Here is a 20,235-nt window from a genome sequence, read left to right on the forward strand (position 1 = left end):
TTAGTCCTGCTCACTCCTGAAGATACTCTGATTAGTCCTGCTCACTCCTGAAGATAATCTGGATAATCTGATTAGTCCTGCTCACTCCTGAAGATACTCTGATTAGTCCTGCTCACCCCTGAGGATAATCTGATTAGTCCTGCTCACTCCTGAAGATAATCTGGATAATCTGATTAGTCCTGCTCACTCCTGAAGATACTCTGATTAGTCCTGCTCACTCCTGAAGATAATCTGATTAGTCCTGCTCACCCCTGAGGATAATCTGATTAGTCCTGCTCACTCCTGAAGATAATCTGGATAATCTGATTAGTCCTGCTCACTCCCGAAGATAATCTGATTAGTCCTGCTCACTCCTGAAGATACTCTGATTAGTCCTGCTCACTCCTGAAGATAATCTGGATAATCTGATTAGTCCTGCTCACTCCTGAAGATACTCTGATTAGTCCTGCTCACCCCTGAGGATAATCTGATTAGTCCTGCTCACTCCTGAAGATAATCTGGATAATCTGATTAATCCTGCTCACTCCTGAAGATAATCTGGATAATCTGATTAGTCCTGCTTACTCTTGAAGATAATCTGATTAATCCTGCTCACTCTTGAAGATAATCTGATTAGTCCTGCTCACTCTTGAAGATAATCTGATTAGTCCTGCTCACTCCTGAAGATAATCTGATTAGTCCTGCTCACTCCTGAAGATAATCTGGATAATCTGATTAGTCCTGCTCACTCTTGAAGATAATCTGTTTAATCCCCCTCACTCCTGAAAATACAGTTACTGAAGGATGAATGAAAACAGTAAATCATGCAGCCATGGGCTTCATCTGCATGTTCTCCTGTCATGAACATGGTCTTTCATTGTCCTGCAAACTTCATATTTGCTTCATAACTGCTTGCTCCTGCCAAAAGAACCAGGAAGTAACTTGTTTCATGGACGTTCCATAATGTTAGATCAAACCATGATAACACACCTGACTGATGCACATCTCTCTGACATTCAGTCTGTGAACATTCTCCTGGAGAAGTCCAAACAGGGGCAGGTAGAGGGTGGCTAGCCTAGCCTGCTGACTCTGAAACACACACACACACACACACACACACACACACACACACACACACACACGGGTGTGTATATTTGTAATATATCACTCTCATCCTCAGCTCAGAAAGGTCAGTGCTGTACCGTTATCCAACCTTGGAGGCGTAGCGATCGTCAAACGTGTGTTTGATCATCAGGTTCTTCAGAACGTTTATAGCGATCTGGTGGATCTCTCGAACTTCCTGCATGGCTCTGCTCACCTCCCGCAGCAGAAGCCCGACCAGGAAGTGATTCCTACAGAAGTCATCAGTCAGTGAGTAGTCGAGCTGCAGATCTGCGAGGAGACGTGTGAGAGAGCTGTAATTAAGTCAATTTAACATTCATACATTCATCCATTCATCTTCTACCGCTTATCCGAACTTCTCGGGTCACAGGGAGCCTGTGCCTATCTCAGGCGTCATCGGGCATCGAGGCAGGATACACCCTGGACGGAGTGCCAACCCATCACAGGACACACACACTCTCATTCACACACACACACACACACACTCTCATTCACTCACACACACACACACACTACGGACAATTTTCCAGAGATGCCAATCAACCTACCATGCATGTCTTTGGACCGGGGGAGGAAACCGGAGTACCCGGAGGAAACCCCCGAGGCACGGGGAGAACATGCAAACTCCACACACACAAGGCGGAGGTGGGAATCGAACCCCGACCCTGGAGGTGTGAGGAGAACGTGCTAACCCACCCACTAAGCCACCGTGCCCACCTCAAATTAACAAGTTTTTCTAAATTTAGGACAACATTTTTCCATATCGCGAGGAAATAACTCTAGAGTGGACGTTATCCAGACATTATATTTTTACCCTAAGTGTCTTTACAGCACAAGGCAGACAGAAAGGAACTGACTCTGAGGCTAATCTAATCTAACCTTGGAAATCTGATTACTGTCAGCAAACCAAGGGCTTAATACAGAGTGATCCTGTGACATTAGAGTTCAAACCCTGAAGCCTGTTTACCTTGAAAGCGCATGAGCCTTCCCTTTCCCAACGGCATGGGCAGGTTGAGAGGGACGAAGTGCTCGTGGTTACACACCACCCTTAGAAACGCAAACTTAAACTCGTACAGCGTCTGCAGGAGACACACAGGACAAATAAACTCCAAACCGACAAAAAGGAACACAAAGATTCAGATTGTTCGTTATTCAGGTAAACATCCGGTCTGTTCTGTATACCAGGGGACATATGCGTGTAATCCTTCATAACATTAATGGAAGGAGTCTCCAGTACCAGGAACTAAATAAATAATAAATACAACGCTAAACGGATTTAAAAAAAAAAGATGATGATGTCATTTTCTAAGAAATAAAAAATTTGCACTTGTGTGTGACTACGGTTATATAGAAATCGATACGTTGCCATGGTAACCGAAAGGCGGTTTCATCTCACCGTCCCGTTGTTGATTATTTTCCCGTTTTATTCCCGTATCATGATGCTGTATCAGTACCTTGGGATCTCCAGGCACAAAGCAGTTGACGTAGTTGTTGATCTGCTTGAAGACGAATCCGCGATCCATGAACGTGAAACAGCGCTAAAAAAAAAAGGTCAAGTGCATCAGAGAAACGGGTTTCTGACACTCGGTATGGAGCTCAAACACCTCATCTGCGTTTTCGGCACCTTGATGAAGACGGCCAGGCTGTGGTTGGCGTTCCGGGCGGCGTCCAGGTTGTCTTTGTACTTTTGAGTGATGTGAGGCATGAGCATGTTGACCAGAGTCTCGACAGCGTGGTGGAAGGAAGCGGTGAAGCGCTGGTTCCTCGACAGCTGAAAAACACAAGGTCCATCAGAACAGTACCACAGAGACGGAAATGAATCACAACTGGGAATTTCTAATGCACTGATGAAAGGCAAAATAAATCATAATCATAAAAGTCCTTAATTATAAAAATAGTTTAGTCACGAGATTCCTGCATGTGTCACAATTCCACTCACTTTGACTTTTCCGGTTTCTATTAAATGCTGGGTCATGGACTTCACTAAGGACTCAAAGAAGTACCAGGAGTACTGAAACACACACAAACACACACACACACACACACACACACACACACACACACACACACATCTTACTCACTAACTTCACAAAAATGGAAAAATGAAGCCGGTCGTAATTGAATATGGAGTTATGGTAGGGCAGGGGGAGGGGCTATGTGTAGGGTTGTGGAGAGGCTATAATTAAAGGTGGGTGGGGTCATGGTGTTGTTAGGGAGGGGTTATAATAAGAGATGGATGGGGTTATGGTAGGGATGGGGAGGGGTTATAATAAGAGATGGGTGGGGTTATGGTAGGGATGGGGAGGGGTTATAATAAGAGATGGGTGGGGTTATGGTACTGTAGGGGAGGGGTTATAATACGAGATGGGTGGGGTTATGGTAGCGATGGGGAGGGGTTATAATACAAGATGGGCGGGGTTATGGTAGGGATGGGGAGGGGTTATAATAAGAGATGGGTGGGGTTATGATCAGGATGGGGAGGGGTTATAATAAGAGATGGATGGGGTTATGATCAGGATGGGGAGGGGTTATAATTAGAGATGGGCGGGGTTATGGTAGGGATGGGTTGTAATAAGAGATGGGAGGGGTTATGGTATTGTTGGAGAGGGGTTATAATAAGAGATGGGTGGGGTTATGGCAGGGATGGGGAGAGGTTATAATAAGAGATGGATGGGGTTATGGTAGGGATGGGGAGGGGTTATAATAAGAGATGGGTAGGGTTATGATCAGGATGGGGAGGGGTTATAATAAGAGTTGAGCAGAGTTATGTGTAGGGTTGTGAAGGGACTATAATTAAAGGTGGGTGGGGTTATGGTGTTGTTGGGGAGGGGTTATAATAATAAATGGGTGGGGTTATGGTAGGGATGGGGAGGGGTTATAATAAGAGATGGGTAGGGTTATGATCAGGATGGGGAGGGGTTATAATAAGAGTTGAGCAGAGTTATGTGTAGGGTTGTGAAGGGACTATAATTAAAGGTGGGTGGGGTTATGGTGTTGTTGGGGAGGGGTTATAATAATAAATGGGTGGGGTTATGGTGTTGTTGGGGAGGGGTTATAATAATAAATGGGTGGGGTTATGGTAGGGATGGGGAGGGGTTATAATTAAAGCTAGGCTACAAGTTATTTGTAGGTTATAAAACTATAAAAAAAGATCTAACTACTGAGAGTAAGGTTGAAGAAAGACAGCATTAAAACATGGCATTAGCGCTGATGCTCGTGTACGTGCACACGGTCGAGCACCTTGAGGAGTTTGTTGCTGGTGAGGAAATCAGTGGAAGGCTTTAAGATGGTGGTCATGGCTCGGGCCAGTTCCTCGTGTACCGTCTTCCCATTTAACAGCGAGCAGGTTTCTGTTTTAAACACATACTGTACAAGACAACAATAAACTATCACAGAAAGAACACGGTGTTGTAAAAAGACTGGACCAGGTGCTCCGTAACACACTTCTACCTTGACATAAGATCTGAGGTAGTGTTCCAGCCCTTCCTCGTGACACTGAGCTACGACGTGCACTATCACCCTGCATCACAGGAACACAACCAACAGTTAAAGTGCACACACATCCGTTTCTAAGACATGATGTATGTGTTCTCTTCATCACTGCCACCTTGTGGTGTTCACCGCTACGTCCTCATGACTCGTGGTTGTCAGGACGCGCACTAACTGGTTCAGGATGGTTGGCAGGAACTTAATCATCACGTGACCTTCCATGGCGTGGAGACTCTGACAAAGTGTTGGAGAAATGTTCATAGGAAATCTTTTTTATTTAAATCCTAGCATCTGTTTGACAGAAGAAAAACATCTCTCACCTTAAGGTACTTGACCAAATCTCCTTCTGTGGCCTGGACTGATCCGGACTCCATCTTCTGGCAGTGATGGAAAAAGTTATGAAGGTGCTGATCCTATTGGAAGAAAGACACAAGGTTAATGTGGGCGGAGCTCCGGCATTTTACATAATTTCATTCGTTCGCTTTCTACCGCTTATCCGAACTTCTCGGGTCACGGGGAGCCTGTGCCTATCTCAGGCGTCATCGGGCATCGAGGCAGGATACACCCTGGACGGAGTGCCAACCCATCACAGGACACACACACACTCTCATTCACTCACACACTCACACACTACGGACAATTTTCCAGAGATGCCAATCAACCTACCATGCATGTCTTTGGACCGGGGGAGGAAACCGGAGTACCCGGAGGAAACCCCCGAGGCACGGGGAGAACATGTAAACTCCACACACACAAGGCGGAGGCGGGAATCGAACCCCCGACCCTGGAGGTGTGAGGCGAACGTGCTAACCACTAACCCACCATGTGTGCCCCCCCCCCCATTTTAAATAATTTAATGAAAACATCTTTTTTAGTTTTACCCATAAACGCAGGAGGAAACCCCAGTTTAGCTCCCTGACCTGCCTGGTGATGATCTGACACGATAAAGAAGAAGAAGAGGAAGAAGAAGAAGAAACATGATGTCTTTAATACTTACCTGGGTGTAGACAGTAGAGACGAGGTGCGTGGACACTCGGAAGAGAGGACGTCCACCGTCCATCCATTTCACCTCCACACCGGAGTGCTGCTGTACAAATAGCACATCATTATAGTAACGTGTAAAAGAATCTAAACCAGGGGAATTCAATTAAAATTCAAAGAGGTCCAGTTACTAAAATCTCCTCCCAGCAGGAGGAGTATTTCTGAATAAAACGTCCGAATCTTATATCGTCACTAATAATAGTGCACCCTCGTGTTAATAAGATCAATAACGCACACATTTCTATATGACTTACTGTTAAATTTCAAGTGTTTGCACAGTCTGAACTTGTCTGGCACTCGAACGGAAAACGATCCTGTCGTCGTCTTTACTACGTGTCGAGTAACAGACAACAGACACTGAATTTCTTCGGAATAAAATAAATAAAAAGTGCTTTTAATCTTTAAGAACAAAATGAAACAACAGACTTTTGAGCTGCCCCATTTTTTTAAACATTAACTACATTAATAACACAGGAACCTTTAGGCTAAAGGACATTTCAGGTAAAATAGAACAGGGCAGAATTTTACTGAATAAAAGAAAAGTGCAGAGCTTTGAGCAGCTCCCTTTTCCCTCCCTTTCCATCCTCCGTTCCTACTGAGAGACATGGACATGTAATTGTCCTGCCAGCGTAATTAGGTGCATTACTGCCACCTTCTGCTCTGGAGTATGGAACAGAAACGATCTGTCTTTGGCTCGGCTTTTGACGACGCTCCGGTCGTGATAACTAGATGCACATGAACGAAAGATTTCTCTTTTTATTAATATCAAAGAGCTTATTTAATCTTATAATATTAGATTTTAATAAGGAGATGCTTAATATGATAATATTAGAATTTTAACGGGTCCAGGCAGACCCGTCACTCGGTCCGGATCCGGACCGCGCTCCACCTTTTGGTGATGCCCGCCCTAAACGATTATATAAGCTCCACACCGGCACAAACCCTGTGTCTGTGTCATGGTGCTGAGAGAAGAACATCCTGATGATCCTGACAACCCGCCATAACAAGCCCGGTTGTTACCTTGTTAGTGCCCTCGTGGCTGCTCAGGTATCCCGGAGGTAAGTTTGACGCCACTGAGATATGCTGCTCGCTCACTGTGACACGGCCGTCCTTCAGCAGAGGCAACCACGCAGAACCCACTGAGAAACACAGAGGAACATCGTTTAATGGATCTGTTAGGTGGTGATAGTGAAGGTGAAAGTGGTGGAGGTGGTTGATGAGGTTGTGGTGGTGGTGGACATGGTGGCGATGGTGATGGTGGAGGTCATGGTGGTGATGGTCATGGTGAATGTGGTGAATGTGGTGGTGGTTGTGGAGGTAATGGTGAAGGTTTAGGTTGAGGTGGTGTTGGAGGTGGTAGTGGTGGTGGTCATGGTGGTAGTGATGCTGATGGTGATGGTGGTGGAGGTTGAAGTGGTCGATGTGGTGCAGGTGGTGATGGAGGTGGTGATTATGTACCTGGGGTCTCCACCAAATCTCGCTTCTTTGCGCTGCTGTCGCAGCTGATGTGGTAGAACGTAAAGAGCAAGTGATGTTTCTCGTGGAGCTGCGTCGGAAGCTCGATCTTAATCTAACGCGCGGGGCGCAAAAGGGAAAGATATCGTCACCTTCGGCACGACGATTCAAAGTTACATACTGCAGCTTTAATATCTCACCTCATCATAGAACTCTGGGTTCTGCTGGTGATGCAACACTGCTGCATAGGCATGGGTGCTGAAGAGAGAACCTCCTGGACGAGCGTAGATACACTAAACACACACATTTATATTTATATATATATATATGTGTGTGTGTGATGTGGCAATAATAAATGAAGGTGGGATTTGATCCATGAGGGTAAGTGTGTGAGGTTACACCTTAAGTGGCTTTGCATCGTCCTGGTCAGAATCCCTGAACTCCACACACACTGCGATGTTCCTCGCCTGAAACACACCGGGTCAGATTTCCTCACACGGTGCAGAAGCTCCAGTTCTGGCGAATCGCTATGACTACAGTAGTGGTTTGATACTTCGGCATTCACTCAGCCACAAAAAGCAATAATTCATATAATTTATATGTAAGAGATTAAAACCTAAACACAGGGTTATGATCTTGACCTCATCCTAAAGCCTTAACCTGGAATTTAAACCTTCTCCTAAGATCAAATCATTGATTTGGAATTAAACGCTTTAACCTTTGACCTAATGCTCTCTGCGCTTCAAAACCAGGGATTTAAAATTTTGACCTGAGATTAAAAACCTGACCTGGGATTAAAACCTGGTCCTCAGAATACAGTCTTAAAATAGGTTTTGATCTTGATCTATGTTTAAAACCATAACCAGGGATTTAAACTCAACTTGAATTTAATAAATTGACCTGGGATTAAAATTGTGACCTGGGATTAAAATTTTGACCTGAGATTAAAATCCTGACCTGAGATTAAAACCTGGTCCTCAGAATACAGTCTTAAAATAGGATGAAAAAAAAAAACACTTGGAATTAAAATCTTGATCTATGTTTAAAACAAAGACCAGGGATTACAACTCTACTTGAATTTAATAGATTGACCTGGGATTAAAATCTTGACCTATTGGTCTCTGAGGTTTAGAGTCTGGGATTAAAACCTAATTAAAACCTGGATCGCAGATTAAAGCCTTAACCTAGGATTAAATTCTTGATGTGGAATTAAGATCTTGACCTCAGATTTTGCAACTAGGATTAAAACACTTGAGCCTAGATTAAAGCCTAGATTAGGATTAACACACTGTCCTAAATCGTAAACTTACGATTGAAACTTTGACCTAAAATTAAAATGTTGAACAGGTGATAAATCAACAACCTGGGATTAAAATGTTGGTCCAATGTGATGAACAGAGAGTTTAAAAAAGATGATGTAATCCAGATTAAAGCTCAGTGTAGTTCTCAGCTGTAATCCAGTTCTAATCCAACATACTGGACCCGGCGGTTAAAGACCGAAGATGGTTTTCTACCTTTGCAAAGGACTTCTGGTTGTCGTATTTCAGGTGTTTGGGATAGACGTAAAGGTGATTGTTGTAGGTGGTGAAAGGCTGCGAGCACTTAGCGATACAGGGCACGAACTCCTCCACCTCTAACAGCGGCCCACGCTCGTTTCCTTCATAAGGACGTACGGGGATGTAGGAGGAAGTGACACAATCTGATCAATTCAGAGAGAGAGAGAGAGAGAGAGAGAGAGAGAGAGAGAGAGAGAGAGCTCAGATAAAAATAACAAAGACTGCTTAAAACAGCAATTTGTCACTTTTATGGCCCTCTGCTGGCTGTGAGGTGAATTGCAGTTGTGATAAAAACACCAACCAGCATTTTCTGTGCCACATGATCACAGCTAAGTTTCTATGTCCTGGCCAGGGGTGGGGTTCATTTCAGGGCCAGAAAAGTGTTCACACGTGCTTTAATTAAAGAAGCAACTAAGATCCACTCTAGGAAAACAATGACAAACTCAGATTTTTTTCTTTCAGGTCAAAAATGTAAAAGTGACAAACCGCACCTTTAAGTCCGGAAAATTCGAATGAATTGAATGCAAATGAAAGATCAACGAATGAAAGCGAGAGAAAGGAAGCACTGAAACGAAACCTTACTGATGACATCAGGAGGGACGCTGTCAACACTGACGTCCAGGTTTCCCAGAATGACAGGAAGCTTGGACATCTTCTCGGGTCTGTACACAAACACACCGTTACACACACACACACGGGACACGCTGAGACGGGAACAAAGTCAAAGTAACGCTCTCACGGCGATGCTCAATAACACAGCCGAACACTAACTTCCTGAAATCAGCCAACATTTTGAAAAGATCCTCGTCTGACACTTTACTGCTGTCCTGCCTGTAGAGGGCGGAGAAACGAGCGTTTTTGTCCAGAGTCCCCGAAGCATCTTTAAACACGGGCCTGAAAACACACACACACACACACACACACACACACACACAAAAACAGAAATACCTAAAAATTAAAAAAAAAATGACGTTCACTCACAAAACGATCTTTAGCAAAACGATCCAATCAGAGCGGTGTGTGTGTGTGTGTGTGTGTGTGTGTGTGTGTGACCTGGAGGTCCAGGCGAACGGCATCCTGTACTGTCCCAGCCTGCTGCAGGCCACTCTGACGTTCTTCAGCACCTTCTGAGACACCTGAGAGAACAACACAACACACTCATCTCTCTTTCTTTAGTTCTTTAAAAAAGTTCAGAACCAATCAAACATTTTTTAAGTCATTTATTTCAATAAAGTCAATAAAGGTCACTACAGGGGCTTTGGATCAAGACTATAAAAAGTGTGTGTGTGTGTGTGTGTGTGTGTGTGTGTGTGTGTGTGTGTCAGTACCTTAGCTGAGTCGGAGTTCTTCATGTATGGCTCAGCACAGTGTGTAATTCCCCCTTGTAGCACCTTCTCTATCCGTGCCACCAGGAAGATGTCTGGGTGTGGACATGTCACAGAGAACACACCCTGACCACACACACACACACACACACACACACACACACACACACACACACAGGCTGTAATCACACATATACAATTTCTATATATACTATATGCTACATGACATAACAAACTGAAGCTGCGTTCACACACACATAAACACACAGCGTCAAAGTCGCGAGTTAATTTTCAACCAGAGCTGCGACATCCTGTATGACGGACGGTAACCGTTGGCGACTAGGTGTGGGCGTGTCCAAGAAATAAGTAACTTTATCTAAAAATGGAGCGACTTTGGTGCACATGTCTTCTCTTTCGTCTCCTCTGATACGATGCAAACGTACAAATTCGCAACACGGAAACCGATCTCGCTGATAAATGTTGTTACTATGGCAACCAGAAGCAGGAAACGAACGTCTACTGGCAAATTTATATTACAGTGACTGTTGGAAAAGTCCAACGGTGATAAAATCTCTGTATGTGTAAACGCAGCTGGATTACTGGGGTGGTCACCTGGGTGGGGTACTGCAGCGCCCCCTCTGTCAGCCCGTTCAGCTGCACGTGTGAATCTTCTGCATTAATCACAGAGCAGTGTGGCGAGATCATGGTGCGCACCAGAGGGTGATTGAGGTCCACGTGTAAATCAGCGGAGATCTTTCTGCTGTTTTGTACGTCAAACAGCGAAAGGGTTATGAAGAACGGCTCCACCTGCGATGAGAAAAATGTATATTTATTTTTCTTTTTTTTTTTTATATCCTGTTTTCTTTTGAGCACCCTCTAGTGGTTCGGATTGTAATTACAGCTATACTTAAATGCTCCTGTGATGTAGTAGTGAGACGTTTGGTGTATGTGTGACGTGTATCAATGAAGTTGTCGATGATGAGTGTGTCACAGTGATGGTGTGTACTTTGTCATACGTTAGTCGTAGGTCCGTCCTCGTTCTCCGTCACACAGCTCTGTAAGTTAAAGGACAGATCGTTACAGCTGACCAGAATCCTCTTCCCAAACTTCTCCTCAAACTGCTTCACGTCCGGCTCGATGCCAGACAGATCCAGCCTCTGTGAACGCGCGCACACACACACACACACACACACACACACACACACACACACACACACACACGTTATTATAAGCAGCATAACAGCATGGAGTCTCCAATGTCGGTGCTCCTGAGTTCACCTGTGTGTCCGGATCCAAGGTGAAAAGCTTGAGTCGCGTTTCATTATGCATCTTAGACTCCACATCTCGGGCAGCCTGTTAAAAATAAATAAATAAAGATTTGTATTGAGAAGAAAAAATCCTAATGATCATACTGTAATCTTAATTGATCATGAAGTTTGTTTTTAAATCAAATAAACACAGAACACGTTACCTGAAATCCTTCCTGAACGTTTTCTGATGAGACGTCAGACTTTCCCAACTCCTCGTCTACAACACAGGAGAAAAAAGATGAATACGATAATAATAATAATAATAATAATAATAATAATAATAATAATAATAATAATAATAATAATAATAATAATAATAATAATAATAATAATAATCCGAGGTCGATTGGGCCCCTGAGCGAGACCCTTAACCCTGTGTGCTCCAGAGGTTCTGTATCACATCTGACCCTGTGCTCTGACCCCAGGGTCCAACATGTGAAGGAAGAATTTCACTGTGCTGTATTGTAGATGTGACAAAATAAAGTTTTCTATCTGACTTGGAGATAAAAACACTACAGAAATATCGATGAAACTCTTGATGTACAAATTCTTAAAGTCCTGATCGTCTTAAAGTCCTGAGCTTCATATTATCACTGCTGTGGAGTGAGACATAAGAAAGATGTTTAACCGTCAACATGAACACATGAAAACCAGGAGGAAACTCTATATTTGAAACAGAGCTTAAATTTATTTTTAAATACTGAGCATTATATTTATTTATTTATTTATTTATTTTATGATGCTCATTTTTTTCGCTCTATTCCTTAGCCCTAAATATCCTTCTCGTGCAAAAAGTTTGTTCTAAACTCCCTCTAATGTATAGGAAATGCTGAACACACACACACACACACACACACACACACACACACACACACACACACACACACCATAATGCAGCTCTCCGTTCCGTGGCTCCTGCATGGCCAACTCGAAGCAGCTGTGTAGGATTTTGTTAAGGACGTTGATCCAGTCGTCCATCTCGGCCTCGCTGTCAGCAGCCAGCAGGTACGTGCTTTTATCCTGCATCTTCAGCTCGAAGGCAAAACGCCGCACTTTACTATTCTGCACACACACACACACACACACACACACACACACAATACCAGAAATGAGAACTTCATTAAACATTAAACACATTAATATAACAATCACATCACTGTTCAATTCTGGAATCTGATTGGTCAGAATTGGTGTATATTATTATTATTATTATTATTATTATTATTATTTAAAGATTTTGTTTCAAAGTCAAATGCAAATAAAATTTGACAAAAACGTCCACAGCTACAAATTCAACTGCGCTCTGTTTTCCATACCATGTCATGCTAATATATTAATGCTAATGTGCAGGGATCTCAAGTTTTGAAGACAGGCAAGCGTGACATCTCCAAACCAAAAAAATCTAAAATAAAATAAACAATATTCGGGGAGTTGTTGCTTGGTAACGATCTCTGACCTGAAGTATTTGTTTAATTTCCATTTATTAATTTGTGTGTGTGTGTGTGTGTGTGTGTGTGTAACGATACACACGCCACAGGCTAGGTTAACCAAACCAAAGTGATGTTTATTGACGTCCGTGAGCAGATGTATCGAAAGCAAACTGTACAAAGCACTACGAAGTTGCAGCACGCGCACAAACACACACGCTGGGGAGGACACAGGGGAAGGAGAGACGGGATCCTAGACAGGAGTTGGTAGATGCGGGGAGAATAATCCTGTAACACAGAAGGCGAGGGAGAAGGAAGGAAGGAAGGAAGGAGAGCCGATAGCTGTGAAGCAAACGGGAGTCTGCAGCTTGAATGACGTTAGAATATACGAGACTAGACAAACACTGAGTGACTGAGAGTGGCTTATATAGGGTGTGTGTTGATTGAAGAATGCGGAGCAGGTGGTGCTAATTAGTACTCAGGGGAATGTGAGTGCTGGTGAGTGAGAGAAGGACCTGGTGACTCCGTGACAGTGTGTGTGTGTGTGTGTGTGTGTGTGTGTGTGTGTGTGTGTGTGTGTGTGTGTGTGTGTGTGTGTGTGTGAGAGAGAGAGAGAGAGAGAGAGAGAGAGAGAGAGAGAGAGAGATTATGACTGGTGGTGTTTATTGTAAGTGTTTGTTGCCTTTTTGTTCCCCTTTATCATTAGTAATGTTGCTCCCATATAAAACAGTTCAGCACAAGCCCAGACATGTTTAGGGACATGATTGAGGACAATGTCCCGTCCAGAGACAAGCTGTTTCCTGTTGAGGTTTTGTTCAAACCGACCATCGAAAATACCCTCACTAATGAATGTTTTTTTTTCATTGGTTGTTGCGTTAAATCTTACCCAGATACAATAGTGCTATTTTCTGATTGGCTGTTGTGTAGCTTCTTTTTTTTGATTGGCTGATAAGTGTCAGGCTCGACTAAGAACTGAGACGTGCTTGATTCCTGCACGGTTCCATAGAGACAGCGATGCGGACTGATACATTTTGGGTGCTGCGGCTTCTCATTTCCAGTATATTACACTTTACATTACAATTACAATGTATATATATAGATCTATACACTGTTACACTGAGGGCCTTTATTACACCTGGTCACTTCACGTGTTGTCTCTGATCCAATAGCTGTCTGATTTGTTAAAACTGTTCCATTTACATCAGGTCACATAAACGCGTCTCGGTGAATCGGATATCGGTCCGATTTTTCTACTCCCACCCAAAATGCTAATATATTACATATGTGATAAATAGTCCGAAAGTTTTTCTGCGTGAGAAATACGATGTGTGGCGTGAGAGCGTGAGAAAAGACCGACGTGTGAATGTCACACTCACTGTGTGACGCTTGACAGCCCTGTAATATGTTTGTAAAAATAATGACTAAAACACTGTTATTATAAAAACAAACAAATGATTACAAACACGGTCGCACTAAATCGTCCAATAACGCAGCTCAGTCGGTATCATTTGTGCTTATCAGGGTGTGTATAGCGATCTTCATACCTGCACCACCCCCATGCAGGAGTCGAGAAAAATGGTCCCTTTGGGCTCTTTGGAGATTTTCTCATCCTTATAGAAGTTCAGATTGTAGGATCCGTCCCCCTGCTGCGCCAGCTGGAAATATCTCCTCTTAAAAGACTGGAGAAAAGACGGATGAGGGATAAACAAGGAGAGATTCAAGTGTGTTACATACTGTACGTACAAATGATACAAAACTGCATGGCTAAAAATAAAGCGTGGGAAAGTGAACTAAGAGCAGGAAGTCTTCATGGGTTCATGACATGGGTCAGTGTTAGGCACTGAGGGACTGTAGTCAAGAAAACACTGTGAAAGTGCCAATAGGCTACATAGAAACATTATAAAGTGCCATCTTGGGTAACGATATGCTAGAAAAAACATGAAAAAGTGCCCTGTAGGGTGTCAATATGGTAGATAAGATGTGATAAATTGTCCTTTAGGGTGCAAATACAGTATACTGTATACTATATGATTCTATTTATTTTGTTTTTATTGTTGTTTTACTGGAAAGCACCTTGTGCTCCTTTTGGCAGTTGTAAGGTGCTCTATAAATAAAATTTGATTGATTGATTGATGATAAATTACCCCGCAGGCTGCTAATACCGTATATAATACGTGATAAAGTGCCCCACAGGCTGCTAATACAGTATATAATACGTGATAAAGTGCCCCGCAGGCTGCTAATACACTACGTAATATGTGATACAGTAAATTGCCCCGCAGGCTGCTAATACGATATATAATATATGATAAAGTGCCCCGTAAGCTGCTAATACAGTGTATAATATGTGATAAAGTGCCCTGAAGGCTAATAATACAGTATAATATATGTGATAAAGTGCCCTATAGGCTGCTAATACCATAATACTGTATAATACTATATATATATATATATATATATAATACTCTATATAATTCTGTATAATATGTGAAGTGCCCTACAGGCTGCTAATATAGTAGATAAATTAAAACTTTAAATGTGATAAACAGTGAATTATTGCGATATGTTTAATCCATGATTTTGGTTATGCTGATGTCATTACAGTAAGTGTGTGTGTGTGTGTGTGTGTGTGTGTGTGTGTGTGTGTGTGTGTGTGTGTGTGTGTGTTTACTCACTCTCATTGTAACACTAATAGCACTGTTCATATTGCCTTTGTAAAGCCAGCCATGTTTGGACACGCCGCCTCTCTGAGAGCTCAGAGACGAGGTGTCCTAAAAGGACAAAAAGTCAAACAGTTGTTTAGAAATGACTCGCACTTCATCTCTGACGTTATTAAGCACCAGATTAAGCTCACTTTCGATCAAACCTGCTACAACCCACTTCTCTGATTAAACCCATCTGATCACAACCTCATCCTGGTGCATACCACAGAACGACCTGAAGTCCTCTAATACCACTGCAGGTTTGTTGCATGTTTCCGCTTACATTTTATATTGTAGGACATCCATAAACAAAGCAGCACATGTTTACACTTTAAACAGTCCTTACTCAGGTAATGGAGCTTAAAAATAATAAACAGAATAAATACATCATGAATTAATTATTTTTAAAAAGACTGTATTTATATCTCCAGTTTGGATTTTTTTTTTTCTGCTGAAATGAATATTAAACAGGAAGTGCTGGTCTCTGAGGTCTCAGTCACACACACACACACACACACACACACACACACACACACACACACACACACACACACACACATACATACACATATGCACACACACACACATGTACACACACTAACACACACACACCTACACACACACACGTACACACATGCGCACACACATACACACATGTACACACACTAACAGACACACGTACACACACTCGAACGAACATACACACACATACACACACTTGCCCACACACACACTTGCAAACACACACACACTTGTGCACACAACACACACACATATACAATCACACGCACACACAAAAACACTCACAGACATACACACGCACACTCAGCATTGTAGTAGTTTTCTATCTCAGCATGTTTTTTAGTACCTCATCCTTGTCTGCATCCTCATCAACCTCAAACACATGAGTAGGAAGTTTCTCCTGCCGAGGAACTTTACTGTGGGTCAAAAGGAAAGATATTTTAGAAGAGCCTGTGGATGACATGTGTGTATACAGAGTATGTGATAGATAGATAGATAAATAGATAGATAGATAGATAGATAGATAGATAGATAGATAGATAGATAGATAGATAGATAGATAGATAGATAGATAGATAGATCGATCGATCTCTCACTTGGGAAGTTGGCGAAAGTCTCCAGAATAATCCTCATATTTGTAACTAATCACAAGCCAGTCTGAGTTGTACGTCTTGATGCACTGTTGGGAAAGTAAAGACATTAATAGATGTTTTCTCTCTCTCTCTCTCTCTCTCTCTCTCTCTCTCTCTCACACACACACACACACACACACACACACACACACACACACACACACACACACAGCACTTATATGATTAGTAACACATTATCATGTTATTATGCAGAAATGACTACAGGTAGCTAACTGAATACATTAGTTAGCTTTATGCTAACTAGCTTACTGCCACCACCAAGTACTGGGTTACATGTTACATGAGTTAGCCTGGTGTTAGCTAGCTTGATAATACCATTAAGTGTCACATGATACAATAGTGAGCTAGCTTTATTAGTGTTTGCTATTTATTACATGATATTAAAACTGAGACTAACATAATGGCTACACTAACTGGTAGCTGGGAACATTTAGCTGCACGACTAGCTTAGCTGCTGCTGCTAACTGACCTCTGGTGAGTGTGTGTGTGTGGCTCACAGCTCAAACTGGGGTTTAATGCTAATGAGCTGTGTGTGATCTTTATTTGTTTAAGCAGCTTTGATTCCTGGCTGGATTTATCTGTGGTACTCGCTGGCGACTCGCCTCGAGGTAAACAGCGGTGTTAAGGTTCAGTATTTACTCAGCCTGAGCCCAATGAGCTGCTCAGTGCTCGTAGGGCCGATTTATTACAAACACATTTTGTGAAAGCTGTGAAGTGTCTGGTGCTGAGCAAGTGAGCTGGTAGATACTCACACTGGTCTGATCAGAATGTCTTCATATCTACTTTCTCTCTATGTCTGTCTGTCTGTCTGTCTGTCTGTCTGTCTGTCTGTCTGTCTGTCTAACTCTCTACGTCTCTCTCTCTCTTTCTCTCTCTCTAGGGGGGAGGAAAATTCTGAAAAGACGGGAGAGAGAGAGAGAGGGAGAGAAGAAAAAGAGAGGAGGCGGAGCAGGTAGGAGGGAGGAGCACACGTCAAAGAGAGTTTCCCCACGGCAGGGATAGGGGAAGAGGAGAGGAGAGGAAGCGAGCGAGATAGAGAGTAGAGGTGAGGAGAAAGAGATATGTAGGTATGTATGTATTTTCCCCCATACCCAATATAAACTATATAATTTATGATTTACTATATAAATATATAATGATGTTTATATATCATTTATATTTATAATCTGTCTGTATGTATTTATAAATATAAAATATCATTACAATATGTTTCTATATAAAGATAGAAGGCCCCCCTCAAGGGTTGGTGGAGAGAAGAGAGCATAGTCACTGTAGGAGAGAGCGGAGGTATGGGAGTTGTACGTAAAGAGAAATAGGAGAATGTATGGATAGATATTATATATAGATATATGAGAGCAAAGAGATATGTACTGTATTGTATATTTATATATGATATATCCTATATATATATCGATATATCTGATATATATTATATATATCCTGATTATTGATTGTTTTTCGTTTGTGGGTTTTTAGCTACTGTGTGTGTAAGGATTATATTATAATATTACTCATAACCCCTTGGAACAAAACAGGACTGCTGGAACTTTTATTGCTCCCTCTGGGACGGTGGGGGTTTATAGTAGAGTCCTGCCAGACGCTTACAACAGCACATCTGTAAACACACACACACACCCAAAACAAACACACACACACAACAACACACACACACACACAAACACAAGTGTCAGACAGAATAATCAATCATCAGTGCTCTTTTCTACATCTACCTCGTCAGGGTTCTCAGGGATATTCACCTAAACATCTGCAGATTGTTGAAGGTCGGGGGGTGCCAATACTTTTGCCAATAAATTAAAAAAATGGCCTACCTGAAAGTATGATTGGGGAACTGCAGCATGTCCCGGAGGGCACATCATCTGAGGATCTGAGTCTCCTCTGCACCAGGAGGATGCTTCATAGTCCAGTGGCGCGACTTGCTTCGGCTGCACCTGAACACACACACACGCACACAACACACACACACGAACACGCACACACACACAAACACACAATGATACAAACAAAAATAACTGACCCAGGGAGATCATTATTTGACCTTTAAGGTTACAAACCCGCCCCTAACCCCAGACAGGCGCCCCCACCCCCGCCTTCAATTATCCTTACATCACTGTAACTTGAAGACAAACTGAAAGCAAAAAAAAAAAACCTACAAAGACTTTCTTTGGTCACTTTTGTTTACTTTAAACAACAGTCCTGCCCCCGCTCGGGGGCCGGGACACAGGGGGGGGGGAGGGGGGGGAAGGACGGGAGTGGGGGGAAGGGGTCGGTGTGGGACTGTGAGCGGGCCGGGGGGGTGTGCGGCGGGTGTGGAGTGGGGAGGGTCGGGTAGGCCCGTGAGTGTGGGTGGTGCTCGTTTGGGGGAGGGCCTGGCCTGGTGTCGGCTAGTGGGGGCCCGGGGTGGGTGTCCGCTGTGGGGGTGGACGAGTGATGGGGTGGGTGGGGGGAGTGGGGGTGGGCACTCCGGGAGGGAGGGTCTTGTGAGCTAGTGTGGGTGTGGGTGGGTGGGTGTATGTGGGTGTGGTTGCGGTCTGTGTTGTGGTTATGGGGGGAGTGAATTAAATGTGTGTGTGTGGTGTGTGTGTGGGTGTGTGGGGGTGTGTGTGTGCTGTGGGGTTGCGACTAAGTGATGGAGCTGAGGAAAAAGAGAATTCTGAAGAGTGTTGTGTTTAACTGTACAAGGCACCATGAGCTCACAAGTCCATGATTGGCTACAGCCAAGCCCAATAGAACTATGCAGCATAGGAAGCAAGAGGACCCCGTGAACCGATACCAGAAAGCATTTTCCCTTCTTTTTTTTTTATAGTGACTCATAGCATCACAACCCGGACTGATGAGACACTTAACTTCAAAGTCAATTAACTGTTACATTTTTCAGGCGAAGATGACATGTCTCGTGGGACCACACACCACACATCACAACACCAAACACACCACAGTACTGTTGTCCAATCTCTCTACGTCTACCTGTTTATTACTGATGTAAAACAGGTGGTTTTCTTGAAAACACAAGCTCGTTCCTAAATCTACGTGACGTTTCTAGAGTAAACTCATTCCACATGAATTTGTTATGGATTAGAAATCCTGCTAATCGTTTGGGAAAAATTTCGACGCTTCGGCTGGTGATTGGTCGGTCAGGCTGGATGATGGTACGAAGTTCGTAGCGCTTGTTAGATGATACCACACAACCATGGGTAAAATCATAAGCGTCTTTTTGTGTGTCATGGACATATAAAAAAAAACCCAAAAACATGACTATTAACTTATGGTATTAAGGCAGCAGATGGACCCTCGCAACAATGTCCTCCTTCACTACGTTTTCTCATTTCACCCACAACACTATCACCTTCATACACACAACATCACACAAACACACACACACATACAAAGACCCACAAGTGCCCCAACAAAATACTCTTTTAAAAGTAAAACCAGCTTGTTCTTTGGCTACGATCTGTCAGAACCTGTTTTTTTATCGATTGATTATAGTCTTATAGGTTTATAACCCGGTTTTAATGATTTGCTATAACTGTTAGTCGGACATAGTATCTGACATCTCCTTCTAGAGGACGTTCAAGTCGCCACCACAGTATCTTCTTTCTCGCCTTCGCTTCGTTTCTTCGCGCCCCTTACCTT

The 20,235-nt window shown here is 43.1% G+C and overlaps 1 protein-coding gene across 7 annotated transcripts in view; it reads right to left on the reverse strand.

Annotated features, from left to right (window-relative positions):
* Positions 1–20,235, reverse strand: part of dock9b (dedicator of cytokinesis 9b) — a 50,054-nt gene that overhangs the window by 19,064 nt on the left and 10,755 nt on the right. For 3 of the 7 annotated variants that reach the window (XM_047814228.1, XM_047814226.1, XM_047814229.1), the window contains exons 1-29: positions 16,525–16,631; positions 16,275–16,344; positions 15,380–15,475; positions 14,249–14,383; positions 12,165–12,339; positions 11,439–11,494; positions 11,246–11,320; positions 10,984–11,124; positions 10,580–10,774; positions 9,971–10,093; positions 9,696–9,778; positions 9,414–9,536; positions 9,225–9,304; positions 8,601–8,785; positions 7,488–7,553; positions 7,287–7,379; positions 7,090–7,201; positions 6,652–6,770; positions 5,588–5,677; positions 4,911–5,003; positions 4,709–4,824; positions 4,552–4,621; positions 4,342–4,467; positions 3,041–3,112; positions 2,726–2,872; positions 2,556–2,639; positions 2,069–2,180; positions 1,193–1,371; positions 970–1,068 (exon numbers count right to left, since the gene is read on the reverse strand). In XM_047814228.1, coding sequence (XP_047670184.1) covers positions 970–1,068; positions 1,193–1,371; positions 2,069–2,180; positions 2,556–2,639; positions 2,726–2,872; positions 3,041–3,112; positions 4,342–4,467; positions 4,552–4,621; positions 4,709–4,824; positions 4,911–5,003; positions 5,588–5,677; positions 6,652–6,770; positions 7,090–7,201; positions 7,287–7,379; positions 7,488–7,553; positions 8,601–8,785; positions 9,225–9,304; positions 9,414–9,536; positions 9,696–9,778; positions 9,971–10,093; positions 10,580–10,774; positions 10,984–11,124; positions 11,246–11,320; positions 11,439–11,494; positions 12,165–12,339; positions 14,249–14,383; positions 15,380–15,475; positions 16,275–16,344; positions 16,525–16,628 — 3,219 coding nt within the window. In that variant the 5' untranslated portion in view covers positions 16,629–16,631. Of the gene's footprint in view, positions 1–969; positions 1,069–1,192; positions 1,372–2,068; positions 2,181–2,555; positions 2,640–2,725; positions 2,873–3,040; positions 3,113–4,341; positions 4,468–4,551; positions 4,622–4,708; positions 4,825–4,910; positions 5,004–5,587; positions 5,678–6,651; positions 6,771–7,089; positions 7,202–7,286; positions 7,380–7,487; positions 7,554–8,600; positions 8,786–9,224; positions 9,305–9,413; positions 9,537–9,695; positions 9,779–9,970; positions 10,094–10,579; positions 10,775–10,983; positions 11,125–11,245; positions 11,321–11,438; positions 11,495–12,164; positions 12,340–12,593; positions 12,766–14,248; positions 14,384–15,379; positions 15,476–16,274; positions 16,345–16,524; positions 16,632–20,235 lie in introns of those variants that run through there. The other 4 variants (XM_047814232.1, XM_047814227.1, XM_027168768.2 and 1 more) reach the window with 3 other exon arrangements.

Source organism: Tachysurus fulvidraco, chromosome 5 (genome assembly GCF_022655615.1).
Source record: "Tachysurus fulvidraco isolate hzauxx_2018 chromosome 5, HZAU_PFXX_2.0, whole genome shotgun sequence".
In the NCBI taxonomy this organism is placed as follows: domain Eukaryota; kingdom Metazoa; phylum Chordata; class Actinopteri; order Siluriformes; family Bagridae; genus Tachysurus; species Tachysurus fulvidraco.